Consider the following 19,248-nt stretch of genomic DNA (forward strand, 5'->3'; position numbering starts at 1 on the left):
GAGCAAATCAGTTTTGCAAGCCCCACTTCATAGTTCACAGGTAATTTTATAACACAGTGCATTTAATTCCAGGGAGCACAGTCATGAAGTCAACCTTCAAAACATTTCAATTTTAGTGAGTTGCTGTTTAGCTTGGATAATTTACAGCAAAATAAGAAAACAATTTCTCCACAACTCTGTTTTTTGCAGATATGTGTGAAAGGACCAAACGTTTTCAAAGGTTATCTGAAGGATGAAGAGAAGACAGCGGAGGCGCTGGACCAGGAGGGCTGGCTTCACACGGGGGACATTGGGAAATGGTTACCTGTGCGTGCCAATCAGAATCTTAGTTCTTATGTCAATTGTATTATCCTATTTGAATTTCCAAGTACTCAACTTACATTTCCAAGCAGATCTGCCGTTACAGAGGATTAAGTTTATATTTTACAGAATAAGTTTGATATATCAGCGAAGCGCTTTCTGGCCATGTAAAGAGCTCTGTTAAAACCAGCTTACTGGGTCTCTGTGATGAAATAACCTCTCATTTCTTTCTCCTAACAGAACGGGACACTTAAAATTATTGATCGGAAAAAGCATATATTTAAACTTGCTCAGGGAGAATACATTGCACCGGAGAAGATCGAGAACATCTATATCCGCAGCGACCCTGTTGCCCAGATCTATGTCCATGGAGACAGCCTGCAGGTAAAAACGAAGCTTTCACAAGGTCTTGCTTTGCTCTGTGTAAGTAGAAGGCAGAGAGCTGGGTGTGAGCGAGGGGAAAGCATGAGTGGATCACGTCAGGTTTTCACCCTGGTGCCTCCCTCCTGCTGTGGAGCTGGCTGCCAGCCATGCCGTAGCATAAGCAGCTTGGAGGATGCTGTTGCTGACGATCAAGCCTTTAAATTTGCTTCAGTGTCACCCTTTGGGTCCCTAACGCTCTCCTTTGCCACCTTGCCTGCGGTAAGCCAAGAGAAGGCAAAGCCACTGCTGCTCCACGACCACTGCCTGCACATTTTGACCAATCTTGTGCCGTTTCTTTGGATATTTATACAAACATGTACAGCTTCTGAAACCAGTGTGATTCATCCCTCCATATTCGTTGCCCACAAGCACAAGGCTTCCTTTGGCATAGGAGTTTGCCTGAGGCTCACAAGCCTATGGATTGAACGTGTATAAATGATACAGTCACAGGGAACTGCTTTATCTGAGGAAAAGGCACAGACACCCAAATATAATTGATGATGACGAGTTAGTAAATCATTGACATAATTACACAAGAAATGATAAACACGTAGCAAATTCACCTGGTTTATGTATTCATGTCAATGTAGGGCCTTGAATATTGTTCAGCTTTTGCTTGCGACTCTCCTTCTCCTCCACCTACAGGCCTTTCTGGTGGGAATTGTGGTGCCTGATTCCGAAGTTATGCCAGGCTGGGCAAAGAAAAGAGGGTTTGATGGATCTTACGCAGAACTCTGTAGAAATAAGGTTTGTCTTTCTGTCTGTGCGCATATAAAACATCACCTCACTTTTCGCACTGAGGAAGCAGTTAACATCATCACACCGCGCAAACGTTCGTGCATTTCTGTAATAGATGATGTGCTATTTATGTATTAACTCTCAGGCACTTGAACTTTACTCAGAAACATGTTTTCTTGATGAGCAATGACATCCATTGCATGTAAGGTTGCCTCTGACATTTCATGAGGAATTCCTGTGCTTTAACCCAGGCACTGCAGCAAGCGATAATGGAAGACATGGTACGGCTGGGTAAGGAGAGTGGACTTCATTCCTTTGAGCAGGTAAAACAATGAATACATTACTCAGTGTGCTCAGGTGATTTGTCCATTTGTATCGAATGGGGATTTGTCAGCATCGGTTACATTACTCCATATCCTTGTAGCCGCACACAGTGTTTTTGGAAGCAGAGATCTATTGCTAGCAAGTTCCTTGAAACTGGAATTTAATTTAGCGTTAAGTTTTAGATGCCGAAGTGAAAACCTAATCCCAGGGCATGGATAATCTCCAGCCAGACAACCAGAGGTCAAGATAAATCTGTGCAGGACTCTGATTCTTCTGTCGCTGAAAGCAGTGATGAGGAACTGGGTCACTAATTACCCTTCTTATAACTGACCCAGGAAATGCTGCTGCTTTATTTCTTTCCAGCCTGCACACTAATTCCTTTCTGGGGCTTGTGTAAATATTGTTGCAACAGAGCTACAAACACTTCAGGAGGGGAGATGAGAAATCAGCCACAGTTTACGGAGCATTAAAACCACAGTGAAAGAGTAATCCATCACATTTTAAAATGTCAAGTGCTTCTTTCTGTTAAAACAATGAACACCTTCATCATTACAGAGAATTAGCATAGAATTTTGCTTTTGTTTAGGCTGTGTCTGGGTGGTAATTCTGACAGGTAATTCACCATATCTGAGTGCAGCAGAAGCACCGTTAAATATAGACTTGTTATTCCTCATTTCTCAGTTACATATACCAATGAAAAGATAGTAAAAGGAAATGAAGCATGGTTTATAATGCACATAGTTGCTTGTGGTACTAAATCTGGTTTGTGCCTGCCATAGTCTCGTGGTATGAAGTGTCCTGAAGTAATCTATTCTACCAGGAGTTCACAACTAATAAACTACAAAGTAGGGTAAAAGCCTTGCCATCTTCCAGCTACAAGAATAGAAATTTCACATTTCAAAATTAAAGGGCTTTAAAATTTGATCTCTGTTGCAACATGTAACCTTAAACCCAAACTTTAAAGCCAGATACTAGGGTTCATGTTTGTGTGGGATGAGATCCCTTCTCTATGGGAGACAGACTCTATCATCTGTGTCCTTGTCTGCAGTGCCAGTGGCCTGAGCTTGGACCTCTGGCTTGGCAGTGACAGCTCTGGGTTCTGGAACCCAGCAGCCAGTGCAGCTTTAATAGCACCAACACTGGTTTTGTGAAGGACATCACTGGGGGAGGAACAGGACCACGGTGTTGGCAGGGGGAAAGGAATCACGTATCCAATAGGAGTTAGAAATGGATCCTCAGTCTGTATTCCTGCAACTCCCAGCTGAACAAAATGCAAACCGGTCTGGCTTGGGGAATCGGGAGAGCAGCAGAGGGCTGGGGAATTCTGCCTTACATCAGTGACCATGGCCAGTCATGCAGCCCTCTTCTGCTTCCCTCACTCCTCACTGCCAGGCTCCCTCCTGTGCTCAGGGAGCCCCTCGCCAACCAGGGCAGCACGGAACAAACCCTGTTTGCCTGGGCTGAATGATTTGATATCATTTTAATTACCTCATAAACCTCCATCCTTAAAGATCATCATCACCCTGTGTATTCTTTGTGCCTACAAAGCTTCACGGTTGCAAGACCAAAGAGAGCTCCTTTCTGTGGGACACGGGGAAACAAGCATGAGAGCAGGGCGCAGTATGGGGTGCTGGAGGGATTTAGTGGAACCTCAGGAAATTTGGGCAGGTGAGGGAAATCCTGGGTCCCCTGGGCACAACTGGAGGTAACACAGTGAGGCTGGCACAAGGAGTTAGGCTTGTTCAGCGTGATGCTGTCATTTTTGCCATAAATATATCCCTCTTTTATTACAGGTCAAAGCCATTTACATTCACTCTGATATGTTCTCAGTACAAAACGGTTTGTTGACACCAACGTTAAAGGCCAAGAGACCAGAACTACGAGATTACTTCAAAAAACAAATAGAAGAGCTATATTCAAGTGTGTCCATCTGAAATCCTGGGAAGAACCTTCTGAATAATGGACTTCATAGCAATATTAGAATAATCCTCAAAAGTACAGAGCCAGAAGGACACAGCTGAAACGGATAAGCATCTGAATCTTACATCTGAGCCTTTCATTGTTCTAGGGTTTCACCACTAACCACATCTTTCCTTCTTTTTTTCCATCAGGTGTGATACCGTTTATTTTTTACTCTATGTACACAATAGGGTACTACTAAGAATGATGTTAAACTGCCACAAAAGATACAGAGATTTCAACCTATGACCAAGTAAATTATGGAAACTTACCTTATTAATAACTCCAACCATTTTTAATTAAAATAAGGAAAATTTCAGGTATGTCTGTTGATATTTGATTGTACATTACCTAATACATTAGAAACTAAAATAGTGGATAATTCAATAATGTGGTCTACCTCAAACAATCGATGATTGATGGTGAAAGTCTGTTTTCCCTGATCTGGAACTTCAAGCTGGGTATTGGTTTATATATTAAGTGATAGATTTTGTATTTTCCAGGACATAAATTACATTGATTTGATTTAATCATTAATGACCTAACTAACAACCAGAACACAAATAGGAACCAATCTCCTGCTGTTTGTACTTAAAAGAACTATTACCATTTACATCTAATGGATTAATATTACCTTGAAATTACAAGGATGGGTTGGGAAGCAATAGGATGCAATTCCCTCTTCCCTTCTTTTCATCTGAACTCATTTTATACATGGCATGCTGATTTTGCATTAGGGCCTCTTTCAGTTCAGAACACTCACGGACATCTGAACTACTCCAATTGATAAGGTTACAAAAGCACCACTGGCTCTGTGGCAGCTTTTTGTGGGAGCTCACATTAACCCCAGTCCTCATCCCTAATTTATTACTTTACATGCTGCTAATACTGGGTAGTCCAGTTGGACTAACTCCCTTTCAGAAACAGTGCTAAAGGAATGGAGCATGAGGTACAGGCTGTGATTATTCAAGTTGCCCAGAGAAGCTGTGGCTGCCCCATCCCTGGCAGTGTTCAAGGCCAGGTTGGACACAGGGGCTTGGAGCAAGCTGCTCCAGTGGAAGGGGTCCCTGCCTGTGGCAGGGGTTGGAGCTGGAGGAGCTTTAAGGTCCCTTCAACACAAATCATTTTATGATCCTGAATGGGACTTAGCAGAACAAATTGGGCTGGGAGAAGATGTCCTTCTGTTGACCAGGAATGGAAGAGATGCAGCTCCAGCAGGCCCCTGATGATGGGCAAAAGGCTGTGCTGGGAGATGTATGGTGGCATGGTATGGTACATCACTGGATGTGGCTGTAGAAAGGCCTGTGAAGAAAACATCTCTATGCTCAGACACCTGGGAGCCTCAGTTCCCACTGTCATCACTTCCAGTGACCTCTATGGAACAAACAGTATGTTTTCAGGATGAAACCTTAAGATTTCACAGCCAGTGGCAGCTGTTAGAAGAGGGTGTAATTCCCCTGTGGGACAGGAACAGACTGGAGCCCTCTCCTGACAGAAAACATGGTACAAAACAACAGGAAAACTGCAACATTAAGTCGCTTGAATACTTGGACTGTTGGTGGCTTCCTTCTGCTAAACAGGGTCCTAAATGTATCTGTGTATTTGAATAGCTGCTGTTCGTTGCGCCAGTGCGTACTAGCATGGAGCTGTGCCTGCTAGAGCTTCTTTGCTAGGACAGTGAAAGCACACTTATTTTCTCTTTTAAACTGGAATCCACTTTTGAAGCCCCAAATTTTTACTCTAAATGATCTCTTACGTTCCCTCTACAATTCAATTGCATGCTTCCAAATGAAATACATTGGATTAATGAGTTAGTGTTAGCCGACGACTGATTTATTGCAGTAATTTCCTAACAAAATGATCCAAAGGAAGCATATCAGCTAGCATAATCACTCGTATAAAGAACAGAGCGATTTGATTTATCAGATGTGGAAGTATTCATTTGTCTGAATTCCTCTTTGCGCCCAATTCCTCATTGGATTCCAGTGCAGTGATTCATATTAGTTCAAAGCAAGGAAGAAATTCCGTCACAGTGATCTGACGGGATTGTACGTTTGTTCTTCACTAGCGCACGCAGCAAGAGCATCCCTGGGGAATCTGTGTCTGCCACGTCTACATGGGGTAGGAATTACTGTATGAAATCTGGCTTTTTGAGTCAAGTCATAGAGGCTTTTTAGCTCTGTGGAGTCTAGCTCATCTCCTTTTTGTATCAGCCAAAAGACAGTCATTGTGCTTGCTTCAAAGCGACGAAGAACTAGCTTCAGTTCAATTTCCTGTGTGCTTTAATGGGACACACTTTAAAAACTAAATAATTACAATTAAAAAGTCATCTAAATAAGTACAGAAGAGCTATTTCCCACTGGCCTTTTTCTACCACATTAATTTGATTTCCTTTTCTCCCAGTTTACCGGACTTTTCTAGGCAACTGAACTCTGACTTTTATTAGTATAGAAGATCCCAGGGAGTTTACTGACAGCTTAGATGGCTGATACATTTACATCTATAATGGTGGATGAATATATCTCTATTCCTCTTTTGGTACTTGATGCAAAATGTCAGATGCACTAGAGCCAAAGATACGGACACCTAAAGAATAAGAAAGCAAAAACACACACTTGGCCATACTGGAATGATGCGAAATCTGGGAGGACTTGTGTTGTCACACCAAAAAGAGTGAATACTTTCAGCGCTTGTATAAATCAATAAAAGCTCTCTTTAATACTTCTTGTGCAATCAGATTTTCCTCTGCAGGTCCCTTTTTCTTGCTATAATCATAATGATGAGATTGAAACGTGAAAACAGGCGTAACGCATGAGCTAGGCACAAACATGCTCAAATTCCAGGAATATTTATGTTGCATTGAGCTCTTGTAAACTGAACTACTTCTTGTGACCACCAAGGAGAAACCCCCAGGGCCATCCAATAGAGGTTTTATTCTTCAAGATAACTAATTCCAAAGTTAACTTCTTCATTTTACACATAACAGAAAAGAACCTGACTTAAATCTTCTGGAATGCAACTTAGAGTTTTTTAATCTATTGTTTATTTTCCATGTGTTACAAGCACAAACTGGTGATCTCTATGTAAATAAACTGCTACAAGATGAATGTAAACTGGGGAAGAATACGCTATTTTTGCATGGTAACAGATTACTTAAAGACCTCTTGATGCCTTACAGAAAAGTGGGAAAAGCATTTTATTTAGAGGCAATTCTATCTGCGCACTTTTTGTATCTTTAGCTCACTTTGGTTTTGTCTGTGGAAAACCAAAAAAAGAATAGAGGAATTAGCTCTTTGCTTCTTCTTGGCATTAACATTCTTCAGTACTTTGCACATTCAGTGGTTTCTGCTCCACTTTTGCTCCTGTTCAATGCTGACACTGAGGCTGCGCTTTTCAGAGGAGAAATCGGGATGCTTGTAGCCTGGGGAGGGAAAAAGGGTTTAGATCCCTGGAATTGTTCCAAAATAAAATGTTTTCTGAGGCATCCAGAGCCCCTTTAAGCCCTTCACTTCATTTCAGCTTTTTGGTATGTATTTTAGACAAGTATAAGCATCAAACAAGGTGTTTTCCTAAGTGTTGCCTGTTCTATTTTCAGCTGGAAGTGAAGGGGTTAAAATATACCATTTCCATTTGTGTAACCCCCCTCAATCCTAACTGTAATTAAGGGTTTTTCAGTTTTGGTATATTAGCATGAATATCAGCCAGTCATCAATGGTGGCTTTTGTAAGGAATTCAACTGTCACTCTTCTCCAAACCTCTCTGAAGGCTTTCTCATGGACTGAGGTACAATGAAAGCTCTTTCCTAAACCCCATTGTCACTCCAGCTCGTTGGCCTCACCATGGGTGTGCAGGATGTGTGCCTACACCCAACGTGTTGGTAATCAAATTAATACTCAAGATAAAGCAACCAAAGGAATATTGGGACCTGAGATTGATTTTAGCAATCTCCTACAAAACCAAGTTGTTGCGAAGCGCTCTGAAGATGCAGCAGTCTTTCTGTAATGGTTTCCTTTTTTTATTTCAGATCAATAATAATGTAACCAAATGTATATGCTTGTTTAATATGAATTGACAATGGGGAATGCATAGTATTTTTTCAGACTATGTGTCTAAACCAATAAAGTTTAAAAGCATTTGGTCTCTACTCCAGTGTTCGCGTGTGCTTGCACCTCACCCTTCAACTGAAGGCTAGCGATGCCAAAGAATTATCTCAGAAGCCATGAGATAAACTCTATAAACTTATGCTGAAGGATGGGATCTGATAGGTAAGGGGAATATAACATCCATGATTTCTATTGCAGGATGTGGGATTAGAAAACCCATCGGTTGGCACATCTATCAGCAATAACCAGTGACAGGGAGGGAGCATGCACTGCACCCTGCATGTGCCTGGAGCTTTCTTGTAGCCCCTTTAGGCACTGGAGCTGCTCTGAGGTCTCCCCTTCAGGAGCCTTCTCTTGTCCAGGCTGCCCCAGCCCAGCTCTCTCAGCCTGGCTCCAGAGCAGAGCTGCTCCAGCCCTCGCAGCAGCTCCATGGCCTCCTCTGCACTCGCTCCAGCAGCTCCACGTCCCTCTTGTGCTGCTGCCCCAGCGCTGGATCAGGACTGCAGGAGGGCGCTTCCAGAGCGCAGCAGAGGGGCAGGATCCCCTCCCTGAGCTGCTGCTCACGCTCTGCGGGTGCAGCCCCCGGAGCTTCCCATCGACCAACACGCCTAAGTCCTTCCCTTCAGGGCTGCCCCATCCAGTCTTGCCCAGCCCGTTTGTGAGCTCCATGAGGTTCATTAACAAAACGAGGTTCACGTTTTAATCAACACAAAACGCACACCAGCCGCGTTTAACGCGCCCAGGTAGGACCCTCGTTCCCTCCCCGGCCCCGCGGGACTCCCCTTCCCCTCCCAAAGGGCTCCGGCCGGCCCGAACCCACCCCCGGCACTACCCGCGCCCCTCGGCCGCTCCGCCCGGTGCCGCGAGGAGGTGGCGCCGCCTGCTGCCGGCCGTGGGTACCGCCGCGCTGCGCCTGCGCGCTGGGGGCGTGGGGCGCCCGTTGCCGGTGTTGAGGAACCGGTTCTCGCCCCCTGCGGCTGTCCCGGTCCTCACCTGGCTCTGAGCGGCGGCCGGCGGCCCGCGGCCCGCAATGGAGCGGCCCCGCTGCCTGGCCGCTGCCCGCGGCGGGAAGGCACCGCGGAAGAAGCGCCGCTTGTCCCCGCTGCCGGGCGGAGCCGTCGGCAGGGCCAGTACCTTCCAGCGGTGCCGGCGGCGCCTCTTCGACAGCGGGGCCCCCCGCGGGCCGAAGCCCGGCAGTAAGCGCTTTACCGGCGGGGAGGAGGCTGGGCCGGGGTGAAGGCGGTTGCGGGGACGGCCCCGTGCCGGGCTGGGGCGGTGCGGGTGGCTTCGTGGCGCTCTGAGGGGTGGATAGGGATGCCGGGCACATTCAGCCTTCCTCCGGGGAAGGTTCATGTCAATAGCAGTGTTATGTTGCTTCGGCATTCCCACTGTGTCATCCCAGCTGCTCCTGGGAGAGGTTGGGAAGAGGTTTGTTGAGATCCGTGTCCTTTGCAGCGTGGAGAAAGTAGGAGCTGATGTGGAAACGGGACCACTTCCTCTGCTTAGCTGTTAGTAATGCACCTTTTCATTATAAAGGTTTTATAAAGGTCACTTTCAAGGTGTTTGTGCTTTTCTCTCCTTTTAATCCATAGGTTTCTAAGCCACCTGAACTATATCTTGGAGCCTGGTTGTTGGGTTTGTTTTGTCTTGCTGGTATACTGCTGGGAAAAAGCTTGGGTAAAGCAAATTCAGCCTTTATAGTGCTTGTGATATAGGGACAAAAGTTGTGATGGGCATGGAAGAGGGGGACAGCTGAGGGTGCCCTGTTAGAAATCGTCATCAACTGAAATCACTGAACTCAATACTTCTTCTTCTGTAGACCCGAAGAGAAAGCCCCATGTGAAAACCCTCCCCAAAATTACAGAAAACCTTGAAGTCACCCAAGTGAGAGATTTGTGCAACCCAAGGTCTGTTGGAGCTCATTCAAACACACCATTATTAACACCAGCTGCGTGTTTACATTGCTTTGCTTGCATGAGAGGCCTGTGGGAGTGTGAATTCTCAGTAAATGGAGGACTTTCAGACTATTTGTTGCACCTCCTAAAGTGATGTTGTAGTTTCTGTAGAGCAGCATAGCTCTGTGTATTGCATTTAGCTCTGTTCTTTAACTGCAGCAATCAAGTGAATGTCAAAGAAACAGACCTGGATAAAAGAGAAGAGGCAGTTGAAGAAAGCAGTGTACCCCTGAAGGTGAGCATCCTGCCTTGCTCTTTATCTGCTAGTAACTTATGGAGAATAAGTCAAAGACATCTGACATGTTAAATTCTTTTTCTCATCAAGCAGAGCTGAATTATATGTGTGTATGATGAATGTTTCAGGGTGACTGTACCTTGGTGATACTTGCCTGTGTTTTTGGCCAGAGTAAAAGTGGTTGGAGCTACCGGTAACATGGGAAAACACAAAACTAATTATCCTCAATGAGGAAAGGCTGTAGCAATTGTGTTGTGTGGCAGATACCTCAATAGAATGGGATTCCAGGGAACTGCTCACTCCTAGTTCAGATGCAGACCTTTGGCGAGTTACTGTTGTGCTCTTCCTCATGTTAGTAAAACTGGAACAAAGTGAGGGGACTGAGTGGAGCTGTTACAGGAGAGTCAATATTGCAGTGGCAAGAAAATAGTTCACCAGGGGTGTTTCAGCTGAAATCTGCTACAGCAAAAGGCTCAAATGATGCTACTGTAAAAGTACTTTTTTCTTTAGAACATTGGCTTTTATTTGGAGCCCACCAGTTATTTACATTGGGTATTTAATTTTAGGAGTCCCTGACAAGCAACAATGAAAGTAAAGACAGTTTGAAAAATGCTGACGTGACTTCAGGTGAGTATAATGGCAATGCATTGTATTATTCAGTAGTTTTATATCTGTATAAAACTAAATGTAACATTCATTATATATATTTTAATTATATGTCTATAAAAGCACTGGTGTGCTGTTCCTGCACTGGTTCTAACTGTGTGATGTTAGAAAGTACAGGTTTTGAGACCACTGGCTGGACTCATGCTTCTTGTTGTGGCATGTGGCTTAGAATCACAGAATGGTTTGGGTTTGAAAGGACCTTAAAGCTCCTCCAGTTCCAACCCCCCTGCCATGGGCAGAGACATGAATTGATTGTAGGCAGCACATGCAGGATGGGAGGCTTACAAGACTTGAGCCCAGCCTGCTGGAAACCACATGATCCTGGTTTAATATTGACAGAACTAATTGTGGCCATGACTTCTTTAATTTACTCAAACCTGCATTTTTAAGAGCTCATGCCTAAATAGTTTGTCCCTCTGAAAATAGATCTGCCTAAGAGTTACCTGATCAGAAGTTAAATTCTTCAGGTATTTTGAGTGAGCTTTGCACAAGGAAGGTGTCTTCTGTTAGCTTACGGCAGTGTAAACTGGGCTTCAGGATGCCCTTTGTTTATTTGTTTCTTCAACTGTATTATGAGTCAGTATAAGAAAGTGACTTGCCAATGTCATTACAGGAATGAAACTTACCTAAGCAAATCTTGGTGGTTTGTACAAGATGGTACTTGTTCTTTTTTTTGATAGCAGCTTGTTCTGTCTGTCTCTAGGTACAGGAATGACTCTTCCCACAGGTGTTACAACCTATCTCCTAGAGTGTTTAGATGTAGATTCAACTGTAGATTGTAACACAGGTGGTAGCGACAACCTGAACAGTTGCCCATCCCCTGAAATATTCAGAGATGATTATTCAGGTGAGACTTCTGGGTCTTTGAGCTTTCTTTCATGTAGAAAATGATGTGGGGGGACTGCCTACAATAGAAACACACTAGTGGCCTCTCCTAGTGTGACTTGCCAGGTCAGATCTTTGTTATAAGCCAACCTTTGCTTAACATGGGATGGGGTGTGTATACCTGGTCCTCCAACCTGATGTGCATGAGGTGTAATTTGAAGCATACTGTAAGCTCTACGTAGTCACTGTTGACACAAGCTGCTTATTGAGGGTAACCAACAAATCTGCTTAGAGTCAAGCACCTCCAAGTTAATAACTCGATGAACTTCAACGTAAGAATCTTGCACTTACATCTTTTATGTCCAGAAAGAAGTCATTTTCACACTGAGGACTTCAGCAAGTACAAGAACTCTACTCTCCTGGACTCCAGCAAAGCAGTGGCCATAGATAAGATGCCACAGATCTCAAATCTGTCAGCAATATTAGGTAATTCTTTTCTGGAATGCTTCAGAATATATACCTAAAAAAATCTCACTCCAGTGCAAGGAACCTGTATTAAGTATGTAATGATCATTTAAGGCATGTCTGCAAAATAGGGACCAGCTCCCTGCTAGTGTCTGTGTTTGCTTCTAGTATTTTGCTTTGCTGTTCAGTGTGTGCTAAAACATTGTCTGCTCTGCTCTGCTTTTTCTTTTAAAGTTTAGCTTTTGTGTTTTTCTAGAACCTGTACCGGACGATTTTCAAGGCCAGGGCACTAGAAGGTAATCTGCAAAACAGGTTCTTTAATGCACCAAAATGTTCAGGTTTTTTTCTTTTGAATGCTGTTTCAAAGAAAGGCCAGTAAGAATATGCCTCTGATCCTACGAACAATTCTGTTGAGTTTTAGCTACCTGTGTCCTCACTAACTCTGAAATTGGTGCTTTAAGTCAGGTAAAAGTTTGCCTTAGAAGCTTTTGTTTTGGTCTTGCAGGTGTAGGGAAATCAGTGTAAGAAAACTCAGTGAAAGATTTTATGGAAGGGAAGGTGACGTTCATTTACAGAATCCCCAAATAAGTTGCTTTTATCCCATTGCTCTTCTGCTGCCAGATTTATTCAGTCACAGGCAGCAAGATGTGTGTGCCCAGGTCTGGCCCATGCAGTGCAGAGTATGAAGGGTACCTGTTGTCAGGTCCTTGTTAAGTCTCTGGTGTTCTGTGCTTGCCTAGGACAAAATTAGGTCTTGGGCAGATCTTTTCTGTTCTTTGCTTGTTTGCTTCAGAATCTTGCTTGACTTCAGCCTTCATTAACCTTGGACCAGGTTGCTGCCTGCTGTCAGGTTTTTTATTCAGAGTACATGTCTACCAGAAGCAGAATATGGTGTACGCGATAGCTGTGACCCCATTGCCACCCTCCTGTTGTTAGGATGCCAGGTTTCCTGTTGACAAGTCATCTGCGGTATGGTTTTATCACAGCAAAGGGTCTTCTACACTTGGCCTTGTCACAGTGCTGCCTTCAGGTCCTGATATTAAAACCTGAGTGTTTTTATAGCAACAGTATCATTTCTTGTAACCCTTGTACTGCTGTTTCCAGTCTTCCATGCAAACATTTCCATTCATAACACACTTATACCAATCCTAATGTTACAGGTCTCTACGCAATTCAATCTGAATTTTCTTGTGAACTTAATTTTCCCCTGCATGTTCCTCGAAGATGTTTTGCCCTAATGTGCTTCAGTGCTGAGTACTTTAGTGCATGTGTCTCAAATACCAGGTATCTTCAGAATAAGCTGTGTGACTTGATGATAAACTATCAAATACCTGTAAAGTGTGATGAAGTACCTCAATAACAATATTTTTACAAATAAGCTTTATCCCTTTTCAGGCTGTATTTTCCTTTGATTTCCTTACGCATTGGGGTTTTTTCTGAATGTTAATATTCACTCACATTAGTTGTTGACTTTTTTTCTTCTTCCTCCTCTCCTAGAAAGAGACCACCAAATTTCCAATACAGCTGTTCAGCACTGAATGTTTCAACTACTCTGGCAGGTAAAATGGGACCTGAAGCAGTTGTAGTAGCTGTGAGACAACAGAATATTCTACCTAAACTTAAATGATAGCAAAATACCAGGAGCAGGCTTCCACAGGATCATTTGTCCCCTTGGCACAGGCTAAGCTCAGTTGTGTCTAGAAGGGAAAGTGTGAATTGAAAGTTTTTCCTGTAAATAAGACTTGGCTCTAATTAATGTGTTAAGAACAAAAAAAGCCCCAAACTCTGCGTTTTTCCATTGAATCACTTGTGATGTTCAATGAAAATTAACCTTTGTTATTTGACTTATCCAGGAACAGAACTGTATCATGCTTCTTACTTGAACTTAATTCAGCTTCACAAATAGTGTGAGGAGTCCCTCATGTAACTACAGGTCTGAACTGTGACTGATGCAATTCTGGCTGTGGCCCAGGTACTACGTAATTTGTCCCTGCTTAATCTGGACTGTCATAGCAGCTGAAGTTGCCACTGGCACAGGCTGCTATGATTATGTAGCTCCTCTACTTCCACAGTATGTGTGTCCAGCAGTAAATAGCCAGCTGAACATAAGATTGATAAGCACCCTTGTATCCTCAAGGAAGGGGAGAGGAGTAAAGCAACTCTGTTGGCAAGAAGAGGGAGATGAGGATGATATTGAAGGGAGGAAGTGTGTTTACACGAGTGGCTTTGGAATGATCCCTCTTTGAAAACCATCCTGTAAGATACGTGTTGGAGTAGCTGTGGTCTTTGTCTCAAAGTTAATTCATTTGTTGGAAATTTATCACAGGGAAAAAAATCTGTAGAATTACAGCTGCAAAAGAGAGAACTCCGGTCCTAAAAACTGGTATGCGCCATCCTTCACCGTTTGGACTGGAAAGAAAGGTGAAAGATCCTTAATAAATCAGCTAGGTTGTGGCACAGATGACTTGCTCTTTTCTTGTAGAGGTGGAAACTCCACCTGGAAGTGTAGCATTTCCCTGGAAAGGGGTGCCCCACAGAGGGTGAAGATGTAGCTTGCCTCTCCCTCTGGACAGCAGTAATAGTCATGGGTACCCCTGAGCTGACTGTCTATCAGACTGACGGTGTCAGTGGCACTGAATCAGTTGTGTCGAGCTTGAGGATGAGTGGGACTCAATTAGTGCTTACAAGACCACAGAGATTCACTTTCTAACGCAAGATGTAATTGCTTCACCCTTTAGCCTGACACTCAAACTGCTAAACCCAAAAGGCTGAAGTGTAAGAAACAAGAGAAAACTAACACATTAGAAGAAGCTGCATCGTTGTTCGCTCAGGTTGATGTGCCAGCAAACACGTCAGCCAGACCAGCGGGGCTGACTGCAGAAGAACTGCCAGCCAAAGAGGCAGATGCTGTGGTGGTAAGTGTTCCCACTGCGCCCTGCTCATGAGCAAAAGGCACAACAGGGAAGTGAGAGTTGTGAATCGTCACAAGAATCAAATATGAGAAGTAGTAGGAGGTGCTTTATCCCCTAGTTGTGAAGGGGACCCGAAAAGTGTGTGTTCTGTCTTGCAGTAAACTCAGTTTGGAGAGCTTAAGTGAATGACAGGAACTGGGAATTGAAACCCAAAGAACTATTAGTAATTCTAAATGGAGTTGTTATAAATAGTATTATGTGCATGGGGAATGCTGTAGGACTAAAACTGCAGAGAATTTGAAACTAACACTGAATTCTTCTCTGTTTTTGTTTAGCAGAGGAGTTCCAGGAGTTTGCTGAACAAAGAGGAAAATAAAGCCTTAAAGAATCTTGGCTGTGCTCAGCCTGCAGAGCTAGATGTGAGTGTGCACCCTGATACTCCCTTTTACTGGTTAAAACCAAACAAGTCTTCTGCATGCCATCTCTTAATTTCCCTAGAAGAAAGCTAGAAGAGTACTTCTTCAGTGGAAAGAGCGGTGTGAATGAGCTATCATTTATCTTTTCAGCCTCTGTGTGCCAGACAAGAAATCTGCTCCATTGTTAGAACTTCACCGTGCCAGAGGCCTCCCAGGCTTTGCCAAATCCCAGTTAGCTCAAAAGCATTTTCCCTTCCTGAAGGAGTGCCTGAAGGTAACAGCATTCAGAAGCAGGTCACTGGTGCTCACTGGCTATTTGAGTGTTTAAAGGTTGGGTGGGTTGTTTTCAGGTCTGAATATCTGGAAAATCACAAGGCTAAAGAGTAAAAGACACTGAAAACTTGCAATTTGTGACTTGTTCTCATGCAGCAGTGCTTCCCTAACAAACGACACTGATGTTTGCTCCTCCAAGGATCTTTAGCATAGGAATTCATACAATCTGCCCATTTTATCAGCTAGATTAAGGCTAGGATGTGCCCCTAGATAACTTTGGGAATATCTGCACCTCTTCAAGTTATTCCTAAACACAGCTTTGAGCTTCACTGCTGGTATGGAGAATCCCTAGGAAAGATAACAGCTTGTTTCATAAATTATTATCCTGTGCCTTATTTCTAGGGTGAATATGTCTGACTTGATCTTTCAGCCCTTGGTGTGTTTCGTATCTTGCTCAGCTAAATTCAACTCTTTAGCACCCAGTATTTTTCCCCCTGAAAGCTGTTCAAGTAATGGGGTGTATTTTTCTTTAGAGAGTACCAGTTTCTCTCTAAAGGTTTCTGTTCTTTTCCCTTGAGACCCTTAACAGGAGGGGAAGCTCCTTTCTTCACTTCCTAGATTTCCATTAAACAGAAATGAGAACTGAACCAAACTATCTCACTGCAACCAGAGGTAAAATCCCCTGATCTCTCTTGAAGTTTCTCGGTGCGCCACTGGATGGCATATGTCTGCCTAAGTTTAAAGTACTTCTATAACAGTGTCTGCAAGTTTCCTGCAAGCTGTATTTGTCATTTATGCTGCTTTAATTTAATAGAGTGATGCTGCATAGGCAGAATAGCTTTTAAACATACTGAATATACCCAAATTTTCGATGGAATCGTAACTCTTAGGTCCAAATACTCTCCGCTTCGTTACAGATTGAGTTACATACAGCATCTAGAAGGCAGGGAAGTGCTTTTAAGTGTCTGTTTGTATTACTGACAATCATCTGATGCTTCTGTAGAGATCATGGATTAAGGGTGTTAAGCCGTGTGCCCAAGGGAATTGCGCTAATACAGAACATAGGATGTACTTGGTAGGCAACTGGATCTTGGAAATCAGCAAGTGGTGGTGCCAGAACAAGTCTGGGGTTGTTAATACTTTTCTAGAGGAGCCTGGGAATTGGGAATTAGACTGCAAAAAGGTGATGGTGGGGTTTTTATGCTGGATATCTGCTCAAGGAGTCTTTTGGATGATGCTCTTTTCCATTAAGAGGGTACATATACTCAAAACCATCGTTCTCACTGGTAATTGGCCTACAAGATTCAGGTTCCTCCAGCCAAACGAGAGCTGAGATGTCTGTTGAACACCCAACCAGCTTGTCCAAACAGCTTGCTGTTACAATCCAGAATGTGTCCCTTACTGATAGTATTTAACTTGCCACTTTTCTCCCCCCCCAGATGTTATTACAAGTACCAAAAACTGGATCTACTGTAAACGCAGATGAGGATTCTGGGTTTCAGCAGGAGTCAACAGAAGAAATCACTGTCTGCTGCTGTGGAAGGAGGTGAAACACAACTACAAATCAGTAATTAATGGCCCTGTTTTCTTGGCCATATACATTGCTTGAATTTAGTAGAATGCTTTGCAATAAGCTTGTAAATACCTGACTCAGGTACTTCATATTAAATTGTTTTGTACAAGCAACTACATCTTATTCTGGGCATTGTTCTGTAAGGACTCCATAAAGATAATTCTTCAGTTCATTTAGATTTTACAAACATGTGACTCGGGAAGAGCAGAATACGTTGTGTTCATGGAATTAATTCTGCCTCTTGCTCTGTTGCTGCTCTAGACACATCCACTGTCATACTGGAGTCCTTCCCATTTCATCATGGTTTTTTTGTAGTATTGCCCATCTCAGTCAGTGTTTCTTCTAGTGGCTTCAGATTTGTGCAGAGGAAATAGGTGCCTTACATGAATACATGGGTATAAAACCCCTTTTTGTAGCTAAACTACCTCAAGAGGTGGATACTGGCATTCTGGATTTTCAGGTTACTGCTCAGGCTGTGTGGCACATAGGTTGGATTTCCAGTGTTTCCAGTTCAGCTCATGGATTGTTAATCCATAAACGTTGTTCTTCAGCAGTGTGCTGAATGCTTCTGGAAACACTGACAAGAGCACAGTTCCCCTCCAGTTGAATTCACTGTAGGCTAAAGTAATCTTGATCCCTGCAGCATTCTCATCACAACACCCCTTACTGAGACTCTTTTGTACACATAAAGGAAGTTTTTCAGGGTTTTCACGTGATATCATGGCTTTCCAAGCCTCTCAAAGTCTGTTTCTCAGTATGATCACCCAGAGTATTCATGCCCTGGAAAACAGTTCTGTATTTCCAGAAAGAGCATGCCAAGCAGATGTCTAAAATCCACAGCTTTACTTACTTTGACTACATCTAAAAATACCTGTGATAGTTCAGACCCTGATCCTTTTCCCATTACTCTGGGCTAGAAGGAAGTGCCAATAAATGCTGCTAGATTAGTTTATGAGCAAGTGTTGTATAAACATACTGTATGGCTTCAGGTTAAAAATGATGCCATTACGTTGTTTTTCCTTTAAGCATTAGCAGCATGAGTTCTGCCAATAACTCCTTGGAGTCCTCTGGGGTTTGCTTCTCATTATCAATAGCCTTGTTCTTACAAATCCTGAGCCATGGGTAATTATGCAATGTAGAGCCCCTGGGAGGCAGAGGTGAGCTCCTCCATGTAGCTTTAAGCAAAATTGCAAGTTATGTATCTGGTAAGTTGTGAGTATGGTGATTGCTCAAGTAAAGGATGGTCCAGAATAAAAGGGCTGGTTTATTGTAAGGGTATTGTAGGAGTCCCAGGAAAACCCCCTTCTTTTGCTCCAAACCATTTTGTAGTCCTTTACAAGAACCAGACTGACAAACTAATTGGGAGAGTATAAGAGAGGAAAATGCAGCCTGTACCTGGGGAGTTGGTCGTAGCCTGAATATTGCTGAGTTACGCTTTTGTTTCTCTTGATGTGATGAGGCTGTACAGGAGGACAGAAATATCATGAACCATGATCTCCCTTGTCCTTCCATTCAATTACGAAAGCGCTGCTGCTTATTGCCATCTTTTGTCTGACTCTTGGAGAAAGTGTAATTACCCACCAGGCCGGCTCCCTGCCCCAGGGAAGGACATTTAATTCATTCTGAGGCTGCAACAATATCTGCTCTTGTTCTGCTTTTCTCCAAGGGAAGGCATTTTCCCATGGTTTGCTTTTAAACTGAAGAATGACCACATCAGATTTCATTCAGAGTGGAAGCGGGCTCTTCCATATTAGTGGAGAAAGGTTACGGGTCACAGCCGGTTCATGGCTAGCACAGAAGAGCTTATTTTTGCAGTGATTGAGGGGAGAAACATGCTCAGTGTCTGCAGGGCTGCTGGGCACAGCCTGGATGTGCTGAAGTCTGAATGGCTTCAATGGAATCACTCACGGTGAGTTAGTCCATGCAGCAACTCAGGTACTACGTGTGTTTTAGTTACTAAACACTGTGTGTTTAGTAAATGAAAAAACCTCTGTAAGAGGTTTTTCATTAACGCTGTTCAGTTGGTTTTGTCATCTCACGTGTATTTCTAGGAGACTTTAAGTGCTTGGAGACAATGAAAG

General features: G+C 43.4%; 2 protein-coding genes across 6 annotated transcripts in view; both read left to right on the forward strand.

Annotated features, from left to right (window-relative positions):
* Nucleotides 1-7,888, forward strand: part of ACSL6 (acyl-CoA synthetase long chain family member 6) — a 38,897-nt gene extending 31,009 nt beyond the window's left edge. For all 5 annotated transcript variants that reach the window (XM_080627522.1, XM_080627524.1, XM_080627521.1 and 2 more), the window contains exons 17-21: nt 190-306; nt 541-684; nt 1,369-1,470; nt 1,713-1,784; nt 3,579-7,888. In XM_080627522.1, the coding sequence (XP_080483648.1) occupies nt 190-306; nt 541-684; nt 1,369-1,470; nt 1,713-1,784; nt 3,579-3,719 (576 nt within the window). In that variant the 3' untranslated portion in view covers nt 3,720-7,888. The remainder of the gene's footprint in view (nt 1-189; nt 307-540; nt 685-1,368; nt 1,471-1,712; nt 1,785-3,578) is intronic.
* A 989-nt stretch (nt 7,889-8,877) lies between these two features.
* Nucleotides 8,878-17,080, forward strand: MEIKIN (meiotic kinetochore factor; the record flags this gene model as incomplete). Its single annotated transcript, XM_080627305.1, has 12 exons — nt 8,878-9,080; nt 9,962-10,037; nt 10,604-10,664; nt 11,407-11,550; nt 11,895-12,014; nt 12,250-12,289; nt 13,491-13,552; nt 14,320-14,414; nt 14,732-14,908; nt 15,241-15,324; nt 15,472-15,595; nt 17,034-17,080. 12 exons carry the CDS (start codon nt 8,878-8,880, stop codon nt 17,078-17,080), a joined length of 1,233 nt encoding a protein of 410 aa, XP_080483431.1.
* Nucleotides 17,081-19,248: the final 2,168 nt, after the last annotated feature.

Source organism: Psittacula echo, assembly GCF_963264785.1.
Source record: "Psittacula echo genome assembly, chromosome: 11".
Taxonomy (NCBI): Eukaryota; Metazoa; Chordata; class Aves; order Psittaciformes; family Psittacidae; genus Psittacula; species Psittacula echo.